This window comes from Mesoplodon mirus (genome assembly GCF_964341445.2).
Source record: "Mesoplodon mirus genome assembly, chromosome: 2".
Classification (NCBI taxonomy): domain Eukaryota; kingdom Metazoa; phylum Chordata; class Mammalia; order Artiodactyla; family Ziphiidae; genus Mesoplodon; species Mesoplodon mirus.
Window position 1 is genome coordinate 14,669,027 of NC_138977.1, and position 18,861 is coordinate 14,687,887.

Here is an 18,861-nt window from a genome sequence, read left to right on the forward strand (position 1 = left end):
CATAGGACAGTGAGCCTTAAGAAAAGGAAGACAAATAAGGTGAATCCTAAAATTATGCTGCCTTAATATCTAGAGAGAGCTTCCAGGCTGCAGCAAGGAAGGGGGAGCCCAAACAGGGCCTGCTGATCTCCCTGAGTTTAGGAGACAAAGGAGGTCAACAACGGTAGAATTCACAGGCCAATACCAGAGAAGAAAGAACCACATACCGAGAGACACTCAGAGCATATGTGTGAGGAAATGACCCAAGGCTGGGAAAAGAACAATCAGAAGCACAGGCTTCTGGAGCACAGAAACAGTCCCTGGAGCACACACAGGGCTAGAATAGTTCAAGAAATCTGTGATACACGAAGTATTGGGGTGTACAGTCAGAAAGGTATTGCCTTTGTAATGGCATCAAGTTAACCCTAGACTAAAGGCTGCTCTGGTCTCCCTAAAAAGGCTTAATAGTAAGTCTAGAAAGGATCAAGCTATTCTCAAACTTAACTTCATCCCAATGTTCAAAAATATTTAGAAGCACAGAAAATAAAAAATCCAACTACGCACAATCCAAAATTCAAAATGTCTACCATCCAATCAAAAATTACCAAGCATACAAAGAAACAGGAAAATATAACTCATAATGAGGATAAAAATCAATCAATAGAAACAGATCCAGAAATGAAATGAGACAGAAAACAGAATTTGTAGGTAAGTACATGGAAAAGCTATGAGAGATATACTCCATATGGTCGAGAAGAAAGCATTAGTATGTGAAGGAGAGGCATGGAAGATATAAAAAAGCCCCCCCACCAAAACCCATAGAGATGAAAGCTACAACGTCTGAGAAGAAAAACACACCAGATGGGATTAAGAACATATTAGACAGTACAGACAAAAAGATTAGTGAACTTGAGGACACAGTAATAAAACTATCTGAAATGAAACTAAAAAAGATGAAAAAAATTTTAAAAAGAAGAGATCATTAATGAGCTGTGGCATAATTTCAAATGGCCAAATATACATGAGGTTGATGTTTCAGAAGAGAAAAGAGAGGAGTAGATGGAAAAAATATTTTAAAAAAATAACGGCCGAAAAGTTTTAAAATTTAATAAAAACTATAAACCCAGAGATCCAAGAATCTCAATGAACCACAAAGCACAAGAAACATGAAGAATACAACACTAAAGCTTATCGTAATCAAACTGCTGAAAAGTAGCGATGAAGAGAAAATCTGAAAAGCTGATAGAGAAAAAAACTGACACACTATGTACAGAGGAATAAAGATAAGAATGACAGGAGACTTCTTTTTGGAAACAAGGCAAGCCAGAAGACAGTGAAGCAGCATATTTTAAGGACATGAAAGAAAAACCGTGTCAACATGTATTTCTATACTCCTCAAAAATATCTTTGAAAAATAAAAACAAAATAAAGAGTTTAAGATGTACAACAACTGAAAGAATTTATCAGCAGCACACCAGTGGTGTAAGAAAAATTAAAGGAAGTCAACACATGGGTAAGTATAAAATACTTCTTTCCCCTTATTTAAAAGTTTCTTTAAAAGATAATTGACGATTTAGAGCAAAAATAAAAAACCAATATATGGTGGGATTTACGACATATGCAGATGTAAAATATATGACATAACGGCACAAAGGTCAAGAGAGGGGAAATGAAAATATACTGTTAACATGCTATACATAAAGAGGTATAATGCTACTTGAAGGTAGACTATGATAAGTGAAAGATGCATAGTATAAACCTAAAACAATGGCTAAAAAATACAAAGAGGTATAAATCTAAAAGGAGATACATGAAATGACAAATAATCAATTAATCTAAAAGAAGGCAGGGAAAGGGGGAACGAAGAATAGATATGACAAGCAGAAAACAAACAGCAAGATGGCAGATCTAAACACAGCCATATCAGTAATCATATTAAATAAAAATCACCTGAACACCCCACTAAAAGACAGAGTATGTGAGATGGAATACAAAGTAAGACCCAACTATATGCAGTGCATATTTACTTTGAATATAAACAAACAAAAAGGTTAAAACTAAGAGGATGGGGAAAAAAATGTTCCAAGCTAACATTATTCAAAAGAAAGCTGAAGTAACTATATTAGTTTCAGTCAAGGTAAATTCCAGAGCAAAGAATATTACCAGGAATAAAAATGAAGGTCATTTCATAATGATAAAGGGATCAATTAATTAAGAGGACATAAGAATCCTAAATTTTTATGCATCTAATAAAAGAGCTTCACAATACAAGAAGCAAAATCTTATAGAACTGAAAAGAGAAATAGATGTATTTACGAATATTGTCAGGTTTCAATACTCTTCTCGCAATAATTAATAGAACAAGTAGAGAGAAAATTAGTAAGGAGACAAAAGCTTTGAACAAACAACCTGACCCAACTGACATTTACAGAACATGCGTTCAACCTGATCAGACTAAACATTCTTTTTTAAGTGCACCAGGAACATTTACCAAGACAGACTAGGGCTTCCCTGGTGGCGCAGTGGTTGAGAATCTGCCTGCCAATGCAGGGGATACGGGTTCAAGCCCTGGTCTGGGAAGATCCCACATGCCGCGGAGCAACTAGGCCCGTGAGCCACAACTACTGAGCCTGTGCGTCTGGAGCCTGTGCTCTGCAACAAGAGAGGCCACAATAGTGAAAGGCCCGCACACCGCGATGAAGAGTGTCCCCCGCTTGCCGCAACTAGAGAAAGCCCTCGCACAGAAACGAAGACCCAACACAGTCAAAAATAATTAATTAATTAATTAATTTTTAAAAAGGATTGACTTAAAAAAAAGACAGACCATATTCCCTCCATAAAACAAGCCTCAATACATTTAAAAGGAATCAAATGATACCAAATATTCTCTTACCACAATGGAACTAAATCAGATATCAATAACAAAGTTACCTAGGTAGGAGTATATTTAAATCAAGACTGGCCACGTAATAATTAATTGTTGAAGGTGAGTGACGGGTACAATGAAGGCTCATTATGCTATTCTTTCTACTTTTGTATATGTTTGGAAATTTCTCTAATAAAATGCAAAAGAAAAATGAGAGCAGACATTATTAGGATAAAAAAACAGAAAAAAGGGCTTCCCTGGTGGCGCAGTGGTTGAGAGTCCGCCTGCCGATGCAGGGGACACGGGTTCGTGCCCCGGAGCGGGAAGATCCCACATGCCGTGGAGCGGCTGGGCCCGTGAGCCATGGCCGCTGAGCCTGCGTGTCAAAAAAAAAACCAGAAAAAAAATGATCATAAATGTTAACATGTGAGAATGCAAAATGGGGCAGCCACTTTGGAAAACAACTTGGCAGTTTCTCTCTCTCTTTTTTTTTTTTTGCCACACCACGCGGCATGTGGAACCTCCCTGACCAGGGATCGAACCCGTGCCCCCTGCAGTGGAAGCCCAGAGTCTTAACCACTGGACCACCAGGGAAGCCCAACTATTTGGCAGTTTCTTATCAAGATAAACGTACTCTTAGCACACATCCCTACAATTCCACTCCTCAGTATTTACCCAAGCCAAGAAAAATGAAAACTTATGTTCACACAAAAGGTGGCTTTGTTCTGAAAAACTGGAAACAAACCAAATGCCCTTCAACAGGTGGATAAACTGTGATATATCAACACAATGCAACAATGCAACACTACTTATTAACTAAAAGGAATAAACTACTGACAGACTCAGCAATCTGGAAGAATCTGAAATACATTATGCTAAGTGAAACAAGTCAGACCCAAAAAGCCTACATATTGTATGATTGCATTTGCATATCATTCTGGAAAAGGCAAAACTATGGGGGTAGAACAGATCAGAGGTTGCCAGGGCCTAGAGTTGGGGGGGAACCTGACTCCAAAGGGTCACACAGGGATTTTCAGGATGGGGGATGGGGGGAGGGAATGAAACTATTCTACACCTTAATTGTGGTGATTATATGAGTATTTATCAAAACTCATAGAACTGTATACTTTAAAGGGTGATGGTTACAGTATTTAAATTAATTTCAAAAATTTTTACAAAGAAATGTTGTGACAGTTAATAATGGGTTAGTAATGGGACTGGGACTACAATCCTGTTTCTTACCCAAAATGCCATATTCTTACACATCAGTGGTTTTCAAAGTATACTCTCCAGATCAGCAGCATCAGCATCACCCAAGAATTTATTAAAATGCAAGTTCTTGGGCCTTATCCCAAACCTACTGAATCAGAAACTCTGAGGGTGGGGCTCAGCCATCCGTGTTTTAACAAGCCCTCCAGGTGACTCTGATGGCCCCTAAAGTTTGTGAACCACTGCTCTCCACGATGAGACAGGGCAATGACATCAGAACCCCTGGAAGTAGGGCCTGGCATCAGTACTGTGACAAAGTGACCAAAGGTGACTTTAATTAGCAGCCAGGTTTGAAATTCTCTACACTGTGCCAGATGCTGCCATCATTATGATCGTCTGGGAACTGCCTCTGCCCTTTGGCTAGGTTCAGATCCCCAGGTCCTTGGGTTGGGATTCTAAAGTGCCTCCTCCATCTGGCCTTTCTTCATCTCCAGACTCAAATATTGACTTCACGGCTGGCCTGAGATTTAAAAGCAGCCCTTGACTCACAATACACACCCTAGGTTTGGAAGTTGGATACTTCCAATCTCAGTCCAGACCTTGTCCGTTTTCTCCAAACAGCTCCTTTTCTGTGCATTAAGGTTGAACCATATGAAACTGCCAGTAGCTAACTGTTTTCGGATCTACAAAAATAGCGGTTTAATATGATCTGCATTAGTTCATTGAGGGAAGACTTGTTTCTGTTTTGCATTTTTATATTTATATATCCACTTTGAGTGCTTACCATTGGTATAGGCTGGAAATATTAGTTTAAGAAAAAGAAAAACTTCACATCTCTCTAAATCAGGGCTGCCGGGAAGCAAGCAGAGGGTGTGGCGATTATTGGTGAGGAAGGTGGCTTAAAGCAAAGTCAAGTAACAGTTTCCATTGAATGCAAATTTCAGGGAACTAAAATGCTGTGGAAACAAACTGCTGATATTCAGGATAGAAAATAAAACACCAAACAAAGATTATTTTTATGAGGACAGGCAGTAAGGACTAACTAAATAAGTGAGTAGGAGATAAAAAGTCAAAATTAAAGCTAACTAATAGAAGTTAAAAGGACAACCCCCTCAAATTAAACCAATCAAACTTACAATCATGACTTAGTTACCTAAAACATGAATAGTTTAATATAGATAAAAAAATACCTTCAAAAATATAAATTAAATTTTACTGAGAACTCATCCTGAGAGTAAAGTGAAGAGAAACACTCCAAAGAAAGGTCACTCTTTTGGTTTTGATAATTTAGAAGTTATTTATCTTCTCAGTGTCATTTTCCATATACCTTTATTTTTTTTTCTTTTTGGCCACACCAAGTCCAGCATGCACCATCTTAGTTCCCCAACCAGGGATCGAACGCGTGGCCCATGCAATGGGAGCGCAGAGTCTTAACCACTGGACCACCAGGGAAGTCCCTTCATTTATCTTTTTTGATGTGTTGGATTGATGCCCCACTTATGAATCTATACTCTTAACCTAAACTGTATTGAAAACTGCTTATCGTGGTTCTGTTTCTAGTATTGACAAGTCTAAGGAATAACTCTGGCTATCTTCCTAAATTTCTCTATATGCTATTCTTACCTACAAGTTAGAACTAAATAAGAATAATCGTTGACATCCTGTAAATACACATGAGGCAAGTTGGCTCACGTTATTTCATAGTATTAGCTAATGATAGTTCAGTGTAGAATTTGGATGTAAAGGGCCTGGAGGTAGATTCTGTAGCTTAACATTCAGATTTTATAAGGGAAGAAATTAAAGTCCCCAAGAAGTCATGCAAATTGCCCCCAGTCCTACTGTTGTGAGTGACAGAACTGGAAATAGAATTCTGGTTTCCAGACCACCAGCATGAGACTCTTTCTACTAAAATGCAACAGGTTCTGGTATTAGAAACTTAAAAAAAAATAAGAGAGGCAAATGAAACACTGCATTTTGGGAAACACTGCAGACAAAAGTTTCTCAGTTAAAAATCAAATTATAAAAGGAGTATCAAGGTTTCATAGAACACTCTGAATGGGAAAGGCTACTGAGCCTACTGTAACTCTTAGGTGGCATCCTCTTGATTACATTTCTTGGTGAAACTGCATAATATTAGAAAATCCCACAGAGCTATGACCAGACATCTTGATGATCACATTTACAAGTTTAGGTGCTCAAACCGTTGAATGAATGAATTCTTCCAACTACCGAACCCCTCACGCCAGCACTAAAAGAGAGTAACAGATTCCTTGCTTTCCTTGGAGACAGGGAATTTACTTTTACTCCTGCTGTAGGTCCCAAATTAAATAACCATTAGTTCCTCCCCAAATCCTCAAAGACTACTAAGGCAAACCACAGAAACACCAAATTACAGATAACATACTGGAATGTTTATAATAACAAATATTGTGAGTAGGGAACTTCATGTATAATTTCCTCTGAAGGATATGATTATCACACACATTAAACAGGACCAAAGAGAATATATACTTCGTACCGACAGTTGCCTACTCAAGTAAATCTGCAGAGACACTAAGTGATCAATTAGGCCGAAACTCTTTGACAATTACCCTGCATTTCAAAGCTCTCATAGGTCAGTCAGGAACTGTAAGGGTATTCCAAAACAAACCAACTGTGAACCAACTGTGACACACAAGAGGAAACAGGCCAGCCTTTCAAGAGGATGTTGAAACAAGTTCATTTAAAGCATAGTTGAATTTTTCAAATCAATTTAGGCTTCTTCCTCCAATCTAGAGTGTTTTTTTTTTCTCTGACATCAAAAGAATCAGATTTTAGTGACTTAAAAGAAAGCTCTCTAGGTTTTTCACACTTGAAAATTTTAACAGTCAAACAAAGAAATACCAAGGAACATGAAAGTTCAACCTCCCCAATAACAACCAACTTGAAACCTGATCGGAATTCAAAGCCTGAAATGTTACCATCAGCTTAATTATGGTTGATTTAAACAATTCCTTTCTTTTGAGTGAACAGTCTAGGTTAACTGGGATTTTACCGTAAACTATTTAAACCAGTATTAGGAAGCCCTGAAAGATATTCCTGAAAATTAGACAAATTTAATTAAAAATTTCTTTTGAATTGAACTTATTTCTATAATACTTCATTCATTAAAAATGGCTTGTTTTATCTCTCTGACCAACCCTTAAATGAATATGTCTCTTTGTATTTACATTTCAAGTCTAATGAATGCCAAAACAAATTTGTAAAACTTGGTTGTGCACACTTCAAAAAAAAATTGAAGTATGGCTGCTGTAAATGTTATATGTTACAGGCGTACCATATAGTAATTCAAAATTTTTAAAGGTTATACTCTTTAGTTATTATAAAATATTGGCTGTATTCCCCATGTTGTACAATATATCCTTGTAGCTTATTTTATACCTAGTAGTCTTAATCCCCTACTCCTATATTGCCCCTCCCCCTTCCCTCTCTCCCCGACTCATTTGTTCTCTATATCTGTAGGTCTGTTTCCTTTTTGTTATACTTAACAGTTTATTTTTTAGATTCCATACATGAGTGATATCATACAGTATTTGTCTTTGTCTGACTTACTTCACTTAGCATAATACCTTCCAGGTCCATCCATGTTGCTGCAAAATTTCATTCTTTTTTATGGCTGAGTAGTATTTTATTGTGTATATGTATATACACACATCTTCATCATATATATATATATACATATACCACATCTTCTTTATCCATTCATCTGTTGACAGACACTTAGGTTGCTTCCATATTTTGGCAATTGTAAATAATGCTGCTATGAACACTCGGGTGCATGTATCTTTTTGAATTAGTGTTTTGGGTTTTTTGGATATATACCCAAGAGTGGAATTGCTGTGTCATATGGTAGTTCTAGTTTTAGTTTCTTTGAGAAACCTTCATACTGTTTTCCACAGTGGCTGTGCCAATTTACATCCCCACAAACAGTGTCTGAGAGTTCCCTTTTCTCCACATCCTCACCAACATTTGTTCTTTGTGTTCTCTTTGATGACAGCCATTCTGACAGGTGTGAGGTGGCATCTCACTGTGGTATGGATCTGCATCCCTGATACTTAGCGAGATCAAGAATCTTTTCATATGCCTGTTGGCCACCTGCAAGTCCTCTTTGGAGAAGTGTCTAATCAGGTCCTCTGCCCATTTTTTAATCTGGTTGTTTGTTATTTTGATGTTGAGCTGAATGAGCTGTTTGTATGTTTTGAAAATGAAGCCCTTATCGGCCTTACCATTTCTGTGCACACTTTCTAAGCGACACAGAACTGAAATAATAGTTACCTATCCACTTCATGCTCAACATGTTCACACTGTAAATCGAGAACCAATAGTTCATTAAGGGAATCACCAAAGGTATGAAATCATCCATAAAGTGTTGATTTCTGCTATAGCCCGTTTTCTTGTAATTTGTCCTAATCCTTATTTCCAGAAGGAAAATATTGTGGCACAAATGTCTCATAGGCCAAGTGACTGTATAATTTATCATCCGGGGCCACTTTTGAGAGTGAAAGAGGGTGCTATAAATAATTAGGCCAGGACAACAGGTACAAAGTGGGTTGTATCAGGGAAATCCAGACAAGTGGGCACCTTACTCTTCGGAGTCCTCGGAGTCCAAGTGAGAGCTCAAATTTTCATTTTCTGGGGCTCTCTGAGGGTCTTGGAAAGACCCTTAATAAAAAGGGCCTGTTCCCTGGCTGCCATGTTCGACCTGCACCTCCCTTCCACCACATCATACACCCTCACTTACCCGACCACCATGTCCTTGGGTCCAGCAGTTACAGCGCAGATGCCATCCTCACAGTGTTTTCCCACCAGGCTGTGTGCATGCAGGTGGATGTTTTTTCCATTTGTGACCAACTGAACAATAACCTTTGCAGGTCCCACATAGTTGCAGATCTATATAAGAAGCACATTTCAAAGTTAGCACATCTGACTATATTACAACATGGGAAAATGCTTAAGACAAGCCAGCTAAGTATAAAACGTATGATATAAAATTAAGCTTATCTGTACATATACGACCACAGCTCGGTTTTGAAAAATATGTGATGAACACATGATGAGATGGAAATAAATGAAAATGCTAATGGCGGTTGTTTTGGGTGTGAAAGATACTCTGCAGGAAGCAGACCATTTAAAATACAGCACGTCTTGTTAAAGTTGGAAGGAAGAGCACATGTTGGAGGATGCTGTATCCCCTTCCTACGAACCAAGAACACATTTTCAGCTTCACCTTCATGGCATGTTTGGTCATAAAAGCTGGGTAGAAGATCAGTGAGAAGGGTATTGGGGTTGATTGATTGATGGAAATCAAGAGAAGGAAAGAGGTGAGCAGAAAGAGTCCATCCTAACTCTCTGCCATGAGATGAGGCAGGAGAGAGAGTCTTGCCCAGGGACCTGGCTAGGAAGGTTGGCCATGGACACCCAAGCCCATGGACTTGGCCTGCAGTGATCTGTTTCTTTAATTCAAATAAGTGTACTATCTAAGTGCAAACCCTTAGATCTGATACCTGTTTAGCTCTTGTTTTATAAGATTTTTCCATTTAAAGTAATTTATATTTTTTATTGTTATACCTTTAAAATGATGACAATAGCAATAAAAAGAAAACTGCAAGGAGATAATGACATTTTAAGTAAAGAGAGCTTGGACACCCTTTCTCCTCTAGTTGGTTCGCCAGCCCTCTATAGGAGAACACAGATACCTTCCTTGAGAAAGCCCCAACATTAAAATCATACTCACAGAAAAGACCAATGGCCTTGTTTTTAAACTTCCTGAATACTGTAAGTCAGAAACCTGTGATAAATTCAGCCAAACTGTTGGAAATGCACTGTATCTCCTCAAAGGGTGGCCGGCTATCCTCGTTTGCCCGGGAATGACGGGGTTTCCTGGGATGCAGGACTTTCAGGGCTAACAACGAGAAGAGTTGGTCACCCTATCTCCTTAGCTCATATGTCTCTTTTTGAGGAAGTATATGACCTAAATCCAGGACCTCCCAACTATACAATCGTTAGAAATATTTTAATCTGCACAAGCAACCCTTAGCTCAGAAGAAAAAGAAAGTAGATAGAAATCTCATGTAGCAATGGATCCTTGATGGAAGTCTTTCTGATATATTCTTGAGGAAGAACCTACGCTTGCCAGTAAAATTGCTTGGAAACAGACAGAATTCCTTTCCACCAATATACTTCTACTATAAATACCATCAAATGAATTTATATTCCACTGAGGCATGGTTTTGTTAGTTTTCAGTATGGATTTTTTTCCCAATCCAATCTCCCACTGTAAGAGTTGAGGAGAAGTTGATCAGAACTGGGATTATTCCCCAGAGGCTTTTTGGGGGAGAGAAGTTTCCTCTCCTGAACAAAGGACAGACTCCCCTCTGGCCACAGTGTGGCTGTATTGGAAACCTTAGGGCCTCTCTGCCTGAACCGCTGCAAAAGTTTGCTTCCCAGCCCACTAACACCCCTTCCCAAGGAGCAGGGCCACCTGCGGGAATGTCCTCCAGTCCTTGCAGAGCAAGCTAATCGCAAAGTATGCTTAGGACTAAATTAGGCTCTGACCGCCTCAGAGCACAAATAAATAATTTCTTAAACAGGTTAAGCACTTAAAAAGCCCCCTGGGCATAAAACCAATTATGAACTTAGTGCTTTCCCTTTTATAACAGGTAGAAAGCCTTTGCCCTTCAGGGTAGGGCAGGGAATGAAACGTTCTGGGTTTGCTCCAAAGTTGGCTGTTGTCCTTACATACTCCCTGGATTGCTGATGTCAGTTCTGTGTCTTGGTGTCAACATCTGAAATCAGCCTTTGTTATGATGACATATTTCACAGGGACTTCTTCAACAGTAAATAAACAGTGAAAGAGCATGAAATAGACCATGTAATTTCACTTTTAAGTGCACTGAGCATAGGAATGCAACAGTGTAAGGCATGACGAAATGCTTCACTTGGGTGAAATCAGGTAGGCTTTCCACTTAAGCAGGACACCGGAAGGAATCCATCCATTAAAGCCCAATCCCTTTGGATATCTGGACCCTTCAACATTACCACTATGAAGGAATCAGTCACAGGCACTGAAGGAAAGAGGTGGGAAGTCTCCTCAAAAAGTACTCGCATCTTTTTCTTGCTATTACTTCATGATCGAAGGGTGGCAAGAATGAGGAACTGGGTAGTGTCTGAGGTCAAGGGCCTGAAAAATGTGCCAATGACTAATGTGCTGTTTGATCCATTGGAAAGAGTTCAAGTCAGCATGGCATCATCTGGTTTTTCACATAGGCCACAGCGCAACGACAGGGAGGCCCCTGGGTTTTGTGGACTTTCCAAAATACTGACTGAAGGAAGAAAGCTGAGGCATGGGGACACACACAAAAAATACTATTTTCTATTTTCAGGCTCTATGGCTAATGAAGACAGTGGAATTCTACCTTAGGGGAGGGAATACTTCATAAAATGCTGCAATGACTGAGAGCGAATTGCAACTGACTCAGAAATTCATTTGTTCTATGGAGAATCAGATTATTTTTATTCAGCCCCCCTTTTACTTCTTTGCATAGTGGTTCCCTTGAAAATTAAGTTTATAGAAAGCAACTGTGTCTGTCAGAAAGGGTGGGTTCTTTTTTAAAGAGTCTGAGCATAACAAGCTTTTAATAAACACTAATGGCTTAAATACAAGTTAAGCTATCACTTAGAGCCAAGGAGACAAAGGTGACAATCAGCTACCAAGGGACACAGGAAGAGCATGTACTTGACAGACTAGCTAGGTTTGAAGACAGTTCCACTATCTACTAGTTCTGTGACCTTGGGCAGTGCTCAGCTCTTCATCTGTAAGATGGGGATAATAACAGGACCTCACAGGTTTGTTATGAGGATTAAATACATTAATGCATGTAAAGTCTTGAAGACCACTGCCCAGTAAATAACAGCAATACACAGTATTAACCACTATCTTATTACTGTAATACATTCCTCTACCTAGAGGGCTTTAAATAATACAACTGGGGGCTTCCCTGGTGGCACAGTGGTTGAGAGTCCGCCTGCCGATGCAGGGGACGCGGGTTCGTGCCCCGGTCCAGGAAGATCCCACATGCCGCGGAGCAGCTGGGCCCGTGAGCCATGGCCGCTGAGCCTGCACGTCCAGAGCCTGTGCTCCGCAACGGGAGAGGGCCTAACAGTAAGAGGCCCGCGTACCACAAAAAAAAAAAAAAAAAAAAAAAATACAACTGCTCTGAGGTGAATGTTTATAAATCCCGTTTAAAGGCAGGTGGCTGGAATAAATGACCAATTCAGGCCACTTCTATTCCTAGGGTAAGACTTTTTTCCAGAGTGACACATTTTACTGGGCTCTGTTATTTATTTATTTTAGGAATAACTATGTTATTGTAGTAATACCTATCACTCTTGGAGGTGCTCAGGATTCCTTGGCTTCCTTGATGAAATCAAGCCTTTCTTCCAGGAGCTTTATGACTCAATACCTACTGATGACCACAGGCTAGATCTGCTTTTTGCGTAAGAAACAGAAACCAAGTATCTCAGATAATACCAAACTTAGTCAAATCACCTTTTATTTAAAGCAACTAACTCTGTCATGCTCTGGAAAAGTGCATACTGGTTCTTTAAAGCTGATTAAGAGAAGTAATCTAGAATTTTCTAAGAATCAGACTTTGAAAGGTCCACTTTACTTGCTGAGTTAATTTGGACATATCACTTTGGCAGAATGTAGAGTCAACATGAATATGAGACGTGACACATGAAGTAGTTCTTTTCTGCTGCGTTTTTCCTCATGAAGTGATAATGATGATACTTGAAGAAGAGGAGGAGGAGGAAAAATCCACACTTTTCAAACAGAAATCTACCCTAACTTTACTTGTGTATCTAACTTTGACCTCTACTGCTAAAGCAGCAGAGGAATGTGGTTAAATTCAAGAGCTCTGACGCCAGGCTGCTGTGCTCAAGTCCCTCTGTTGTCACTTAATAGCTGGGCCAGCAGAAGGATGGTTAACATCACTGGACATCAGCTTCTCCACCTTTAAAATGAAAGTAATAATACATTTGCTTTCATAGGATTGTTTTTAAGGATTAAATGAGTTAAGTGCTTGGCACCGAACAGGATTGGCAATCTCAAATATAAACCCTCTCTCCTATCCAGGCTATTACCTCACCGACAACCAAAATGTACCCATTTATTCAGTGAGTACTTATTAAGCTGCTTCTATGTCCTATGCACTGCAGTAGGTCAGGGAATGGAGGGATACACAGCTGAGTAGAAAACAGACATAACTCCTGTTCTTATGGGAATGAAAGAGTAGGACCAATACTACTCAAAAATATCACAACTAAATGTAAGTGCATAACTATGAAGCACTTACACAGCACGTGCAGAATAGGGATATGACCTGCTCAGGAAGTCAGAGAAAGCTCCCTGAAGGAGTAATGAGGGCTGAGCTCTCAAAGAAGAGTAAGAATGTAACAAGGGACAACGGGGTGGCTAGGGGCTGAGAAGAGTATTGCTGGCAGCGAGACCAGCACAAACGAAAGCTCTGTGGCGAGTCCGACTCATCATCTCCTTGGTCGTACTCACTACCACCTCTCAGGGTTTCCTTCCCGTGGTTCCTACCACCCGAGGGTGTCCCTGCCTTCTCCTCCCTGTGTAGAACCACCCATTCTTCAAGGGTACGACCTAAATCTGAATCTTCCATGACACTCCCTTCACCACTTGAGCCCACAAAACTCCACCACTGTCCCTTTTTTGGAGAATGTGATAGGAAGAGGGCAGGAAAGTTATACAGAGTTTATTGCAGCAAGAAGATGGTAAGACCAACTGGCCACTGAAGGGTTACTGTCCTACCTCTCTTGCTTGTTAAACTCCCAGAGCACTCCCAGAGCACACCTAGCTATTCCTCACTTTCTGTTTTTACGGAAGGGAAGGGGACTTGTTAACTCAGCCCATCTTCACGTCAGCCCTGTGGGATCAGCAGTGCCACCCGATTCCACAGCCAGGGGCACTGAGGCACATTACGATGAGTTACACTGCCACCATTCCTGTGACTGGAGTGACTGGGCAGCCCTTTGAACTTGGGTCTGTCCACCTCCAAAGCCCGTTCACATTTTCCATTACACTGGCTACCACGTGGCTTAGTCACTTTTTCTTCTGTATACGTCCAGTGTGCACAGTGTTTTATAGCTCTCCTTTGCCTAGCACAGTGCTCGTGACAGTTATCCCTGAAAAACCTGTTTGTCTGGTTTTGTTGGTGTGTGTTGTGGGGGAGAAGGTCTCAGTGAGAGGTGTGAGATGGCAGAAGCGCGCTTGTCCCCCTGTAAGGCTTCTTTATAAACAAAATCATGCCACAGACATTATTAAACTGTGCATTGCTTCTCCTCTGTTATGGTGCAAGTCATATCACAAAATGAAGAAAAAGGAGGAGGAGGAGGACCAGGGGAGGGGGGAGGGAGAGGAGGAACAGGAGAAGGAAAGAAAAGAACATGATTTTCATAATATACCTCCTCTCAGTGATGCAAAACAGACTTTACTGTTCTTCATTCTTTATTATTTGTTGAGTACACAGGAAGTACTGAACAACCTTCATCAAGCAAGACAGTACAGAACCATATCTAGTAGTTTCTGGCATAGGGTAGGAAGATGCTTGGTAAAGTTAGTTCCTTCTTTTTAAGCCAGCAGATTTCAAGCTGATCCAATCTGGGACCAAATCCCAGCTCTTTCTTCTTCCAGCTCTGTGGGCTTACACAAGATAAATAACCTCTCTGAGCTGCACGCTCTATACCTACAAAGTGGCATAATGATGGGACCTCAGAGGGCTGTTGTGAGAACCACACAGTGTCTGGCACATGGCATGTACTATGGAAGCACCAGTTTCTTTCCTTCTCTTTTATAAAAAGGGGCTGTTTCCCTCCTGGATTTCCCAATGATCCTGTGAAGCAGACAGACTTGGCACTATCGTCCCCATTTTGCAGATAAGAAAACAGTTTAGACAGATTAACAAATGACATAACCCAAGGTGAGACAGTCAAGATCCGGAGGATGCTGGAATTCATCCTGAGTCTTTGTAGGTGCGGTGTTCTTAAAAGATGGGATGACATGAAAATATCCTCTTTGGCCCACTCACTGTTGATAACATGGTTGTTTTTCCAGTAGTGCTCCTGGATTTGCATTGATTCATTCACATTCTTTCATCTTTTTTATTGCCCTGCTTATTTGACCAATAGCACATATGGCTCAGATGTTTGCCTAGGATTGGAAGGGCAAACTGGGCCATTAAACACAACAAAACAGACAAAGAGGGCTTCATCAACTATGTAGAGAAGTGGAATAAAATCATTATCTATGTAAAACTCCACTTTGCAAGTTTTCAGTTTTTTGTCATACTTTGACCCCTAGTTTTTGTTTTATTTGAATTTTCAGTTTCATTACATCAAATATAGCCACTTATAAATCATACTTCTTTCAGAAAATCAAGTAACACACTATTGCTAACTCTGGGGACTGCCGGGGACTTGCACCTCAATAGGTGTCATTATCTCATTAATAAATTAAATGTTTACCCTTTGCATGGCCCAATTGCTCATGGTTACAAAATAATATGTAACTTATGGATGAACTGTGTTGCAAATGTTCATTTATAGGCCAGTTTTTTTTGGGAACCTGGCTTATAAACCTGGTTTATTCTTTTATTTATTTATTTATTTTAAAATTTTATTTATTTATTTAAAAAATAAATTTATTTATTTATTTTTGGCTACATTGGGTCTTCGTTGCTATGCACAGGCTTTCTCTAGTTGTGGTGAGCGGGGGCTACTCTTTGTTGTGGTGCACGGTCTCTTTTTTATTGCGGTGACTTCTCTTGTTGCGGAGCACAGGCTCTAGGCGCGTGGGCTTCAGCAATTGTGGCGCGAGGGCTCAGTAGTTGTGGCGCACGGGCTTAGGTGCTCCGCGGCACGTGGGCTCTTCCTGGACCAGGGCTCGAACCCGTGTCCCCTGCATTGGCAGGTGGATTCTTAACCACTGCGCCACCAGGGAAGCCCCTAAACCTGGTTTATTCTTAAATAGAAAATAAAACAGTAGTATTCTTTTCTACTGAATTTCTTTTCTACATCTCCTTACCCTCATTGCTGCGCTACGTGCATTCTCAAATTCTGTTTTTTGAACAAAGCATAAAATATATAGTATTTAGTCAGACCTTTAAAAGATATCCCCAAACTAACCACTTCTTACCATCTCTACTGCTACTCCCTGGTTTCAACCGCCATGATTAGTTTCCTATGCCTCCCCCACTTCCCCATGGCCTGTTCTCCTAGGTGATCCCGTTCAAGTCAGGTCATGCCAAGTGTGGACACTCCTCTGTTCAAAGTCCTCCAAAAGAGAAAGCTGTTGAAGATGAATGAGTCGTCAAGGGGACTCACTGTAGTGTTCTGGGTATATATGATTACAGTTTTCCATGGTAAGAAGCTAAAAAAAACCCCTCAGACCCTCTAATGGATTTCCATCTTAAAAGCCAAAGTCTTTACAACAGCACACAGGCCCTGGGCCCTCTGACCCCACTTCCTCTTTGATCTTGTTTCTTACTCCTTCTGGAGCCACATCAGCCTCCTTGCCAGCTCAGCTCCTACCTGAGAGCTCCTGCCTAGAACACTCTTTCCCTGGATACCTGCATGTTCTCTTACCTCCCTTCAGGATTTGCAGAAATGCCATTTTCTCAGGGGAGCTTTCATGGGTTACCCTACACCCTATCTAAATTTTTAACACTCCCATCCCTGAATTCCTTGCTGCTTTCCCCTGCTTTATTTTTCTCCCTGTGTTAGTTACCATTTAATATACTACATATCTTACTTATTTTGATTATTGCCTAACTTCCCCATTAGAACAGAGGCTCTGTAAGAGTGGGGACAATGGTTTCTTCCCTGTCATATCCCAAATGCCTGCAATAATGTTTGTTATACTGTGGGCATTCAATAATTAATCCTGTAGCAAATGCATGATTAAATAAGATGACTAAAATGTCAGCTATGGGAAGGCAATTTATTAAAATATAAAGAGCTGTGTTAGGTAGGGGATGGAAATTATATTCTTTTGTTATTGTCTTTTCAAAAAAAAAAAAAAAGGCTAGATCCTAGTGTAGCCTCTCAATAGGCTATTTAAATTAGAATGTGATTATTTACACCAGAGCAGAACATTAGCGTAGGGCACCTTAGTGTGGGCTCTGTCTGGACCTGCAGTATGGTTAGAGGAATCTAACTGCTGAGGGTCAGGAACCCGGGCAGCTGTGGGAAAGTGAAGCGAAGGTGACTCTTGAATCATCTTGTTGGAAAATCAAGGTAACGGCGCTCCCGAAAGTCCAAGACACCCTCCTTGGACTTCCCCCTTCCCACCCCAGCTGCTGTTACCCATAAGGCATTCTCCTGCTGTACTGAAGAGGCTAGGGACTTGACTCAAAACATTTTCTCTATTCCTTGCCTTACTATTGCCCTCAGGGATCCAGAATTCACATTTCTGGTTCACCCCAGTTTCACAGTCATGTACTCCCCAAATGAGAGGGCCCTTCTTTGATATTCACTCTGGTGACTGACACCAATAAGCACTCCACAGGACCTTACCATAAAGCAGTGCAGGCCTACACCTCCAAGATCTCAAACCACTGGGCTCCCTTTCAATAAAGAGCACAGGCTCTGGAGTCAGATGGACCCGGCTCTGAATCCTGGCTCCTCTCATTACTAGCTGTGCCATCCTGGGCAAGTTACTCAGCCTTTCTGATGTGTTTTCTCATCTGTAAAATGTGAATGCAAATACATAATGTCTGAATTTTCACAAGGATTAAAGGAGGCAATTTAAAGTGTCTAATACAGTGCTTGATTCATAGCAGGGGCACAACAGATGACAGTGATTCTGTTTTGTCTCTTCCTGTTTTAAGCAGATATCTGCAGTAGAGATTTCCTCTGACTGTAATGAGGTGAAAATGCATTGCATGCCAGGCTCTTCAACCTCTCTTCTCCTTACTGTCACCCAGGCTCAAAACATCCCCATTACTTTACATATCCGTTGCCAATTCAGAGAAATGTAGGTCTGTTCCCTTTTCTAGGTCCAACCACTCTGTTTTTGCACTTACTGCCAGACTTATTCCAGATCTCCTCAAATTACTCTCCTCCCTCCCTCTCCAAAGGACGCTTCCCCTTAATCCACAAATCATGTACAGTCTTCTGCCTTATTCGGAACAACTCTTTCTCTGATAATGATGATAGTAACTGTACAGTTTAGCATTTATTGAAACCTATGAGCCGGGCACTACAGTAAGAAATACAGAACCATTCTTTCATTCGATTTTCTCTATAATTCAGTAAGAAACATTCTTAAAAGGCACTTACACCTGCTTGAGTGCCATTCTCTTTTTTCCTTATCAAGTATGCAAGAAAAGCTCTAATCACCAATGGTGAAACTCCAACTTAATCTGTAGTACCTTTGCAAATTAACTAATCCCTCTACGTCCCAAAGAAATAAGTGCTTCAAGGTCATGATTTACTCCATGTTTCCAAACTGACCAGCCATTTCTTATTCTTCAACCCACTTACCCTCTCTGTAGCCTAGGATGTGTTACCTTCCCTCCTCAAAATGGTCCCCTCCCACTTCACTAGACAGTTCTACTAAAGCACTCTTCCTCCTCAAAACAAGTCCTGCCAGAGATCAGTCCTTGGTCTATCTCTAACCATTACCATAATCACTCTCTTGACACTTTTACGTAGTCTCCTGGATGTAATTATCTAGTCCATGCAGG

The 18,861-nt window shown here is 40.4% G+C and overlaps 1 protein-coding gene across 6 annotated transcripts in view; it reads right to left on the bottom strand.

Annotated features, from left to right (window-relative positions):
- Nucleotides 1–18,861, bottom strand: part of NFKB1 (nuclear factor kappa B subunit 1) — a 133,635-nt gene that overhangs the window by 47,760 nt on the left and 67,014 nt on the right. For all 6 annotated transcript variants that reach the window (XM_082605705.1, XM_082605706.1, XM_082605707.1 and 3 more), the window contains one exon: nucleotides 8,835–8,983. In XM_082605705.1, the coding sequence (XP_082461831.1) occupies nucleotides 8,835–8,983 (149 nt within the window). The remainder of the gene's footprint in view (nucleotides 1–8,834; nucleotides 8,984–18,861) is intronic.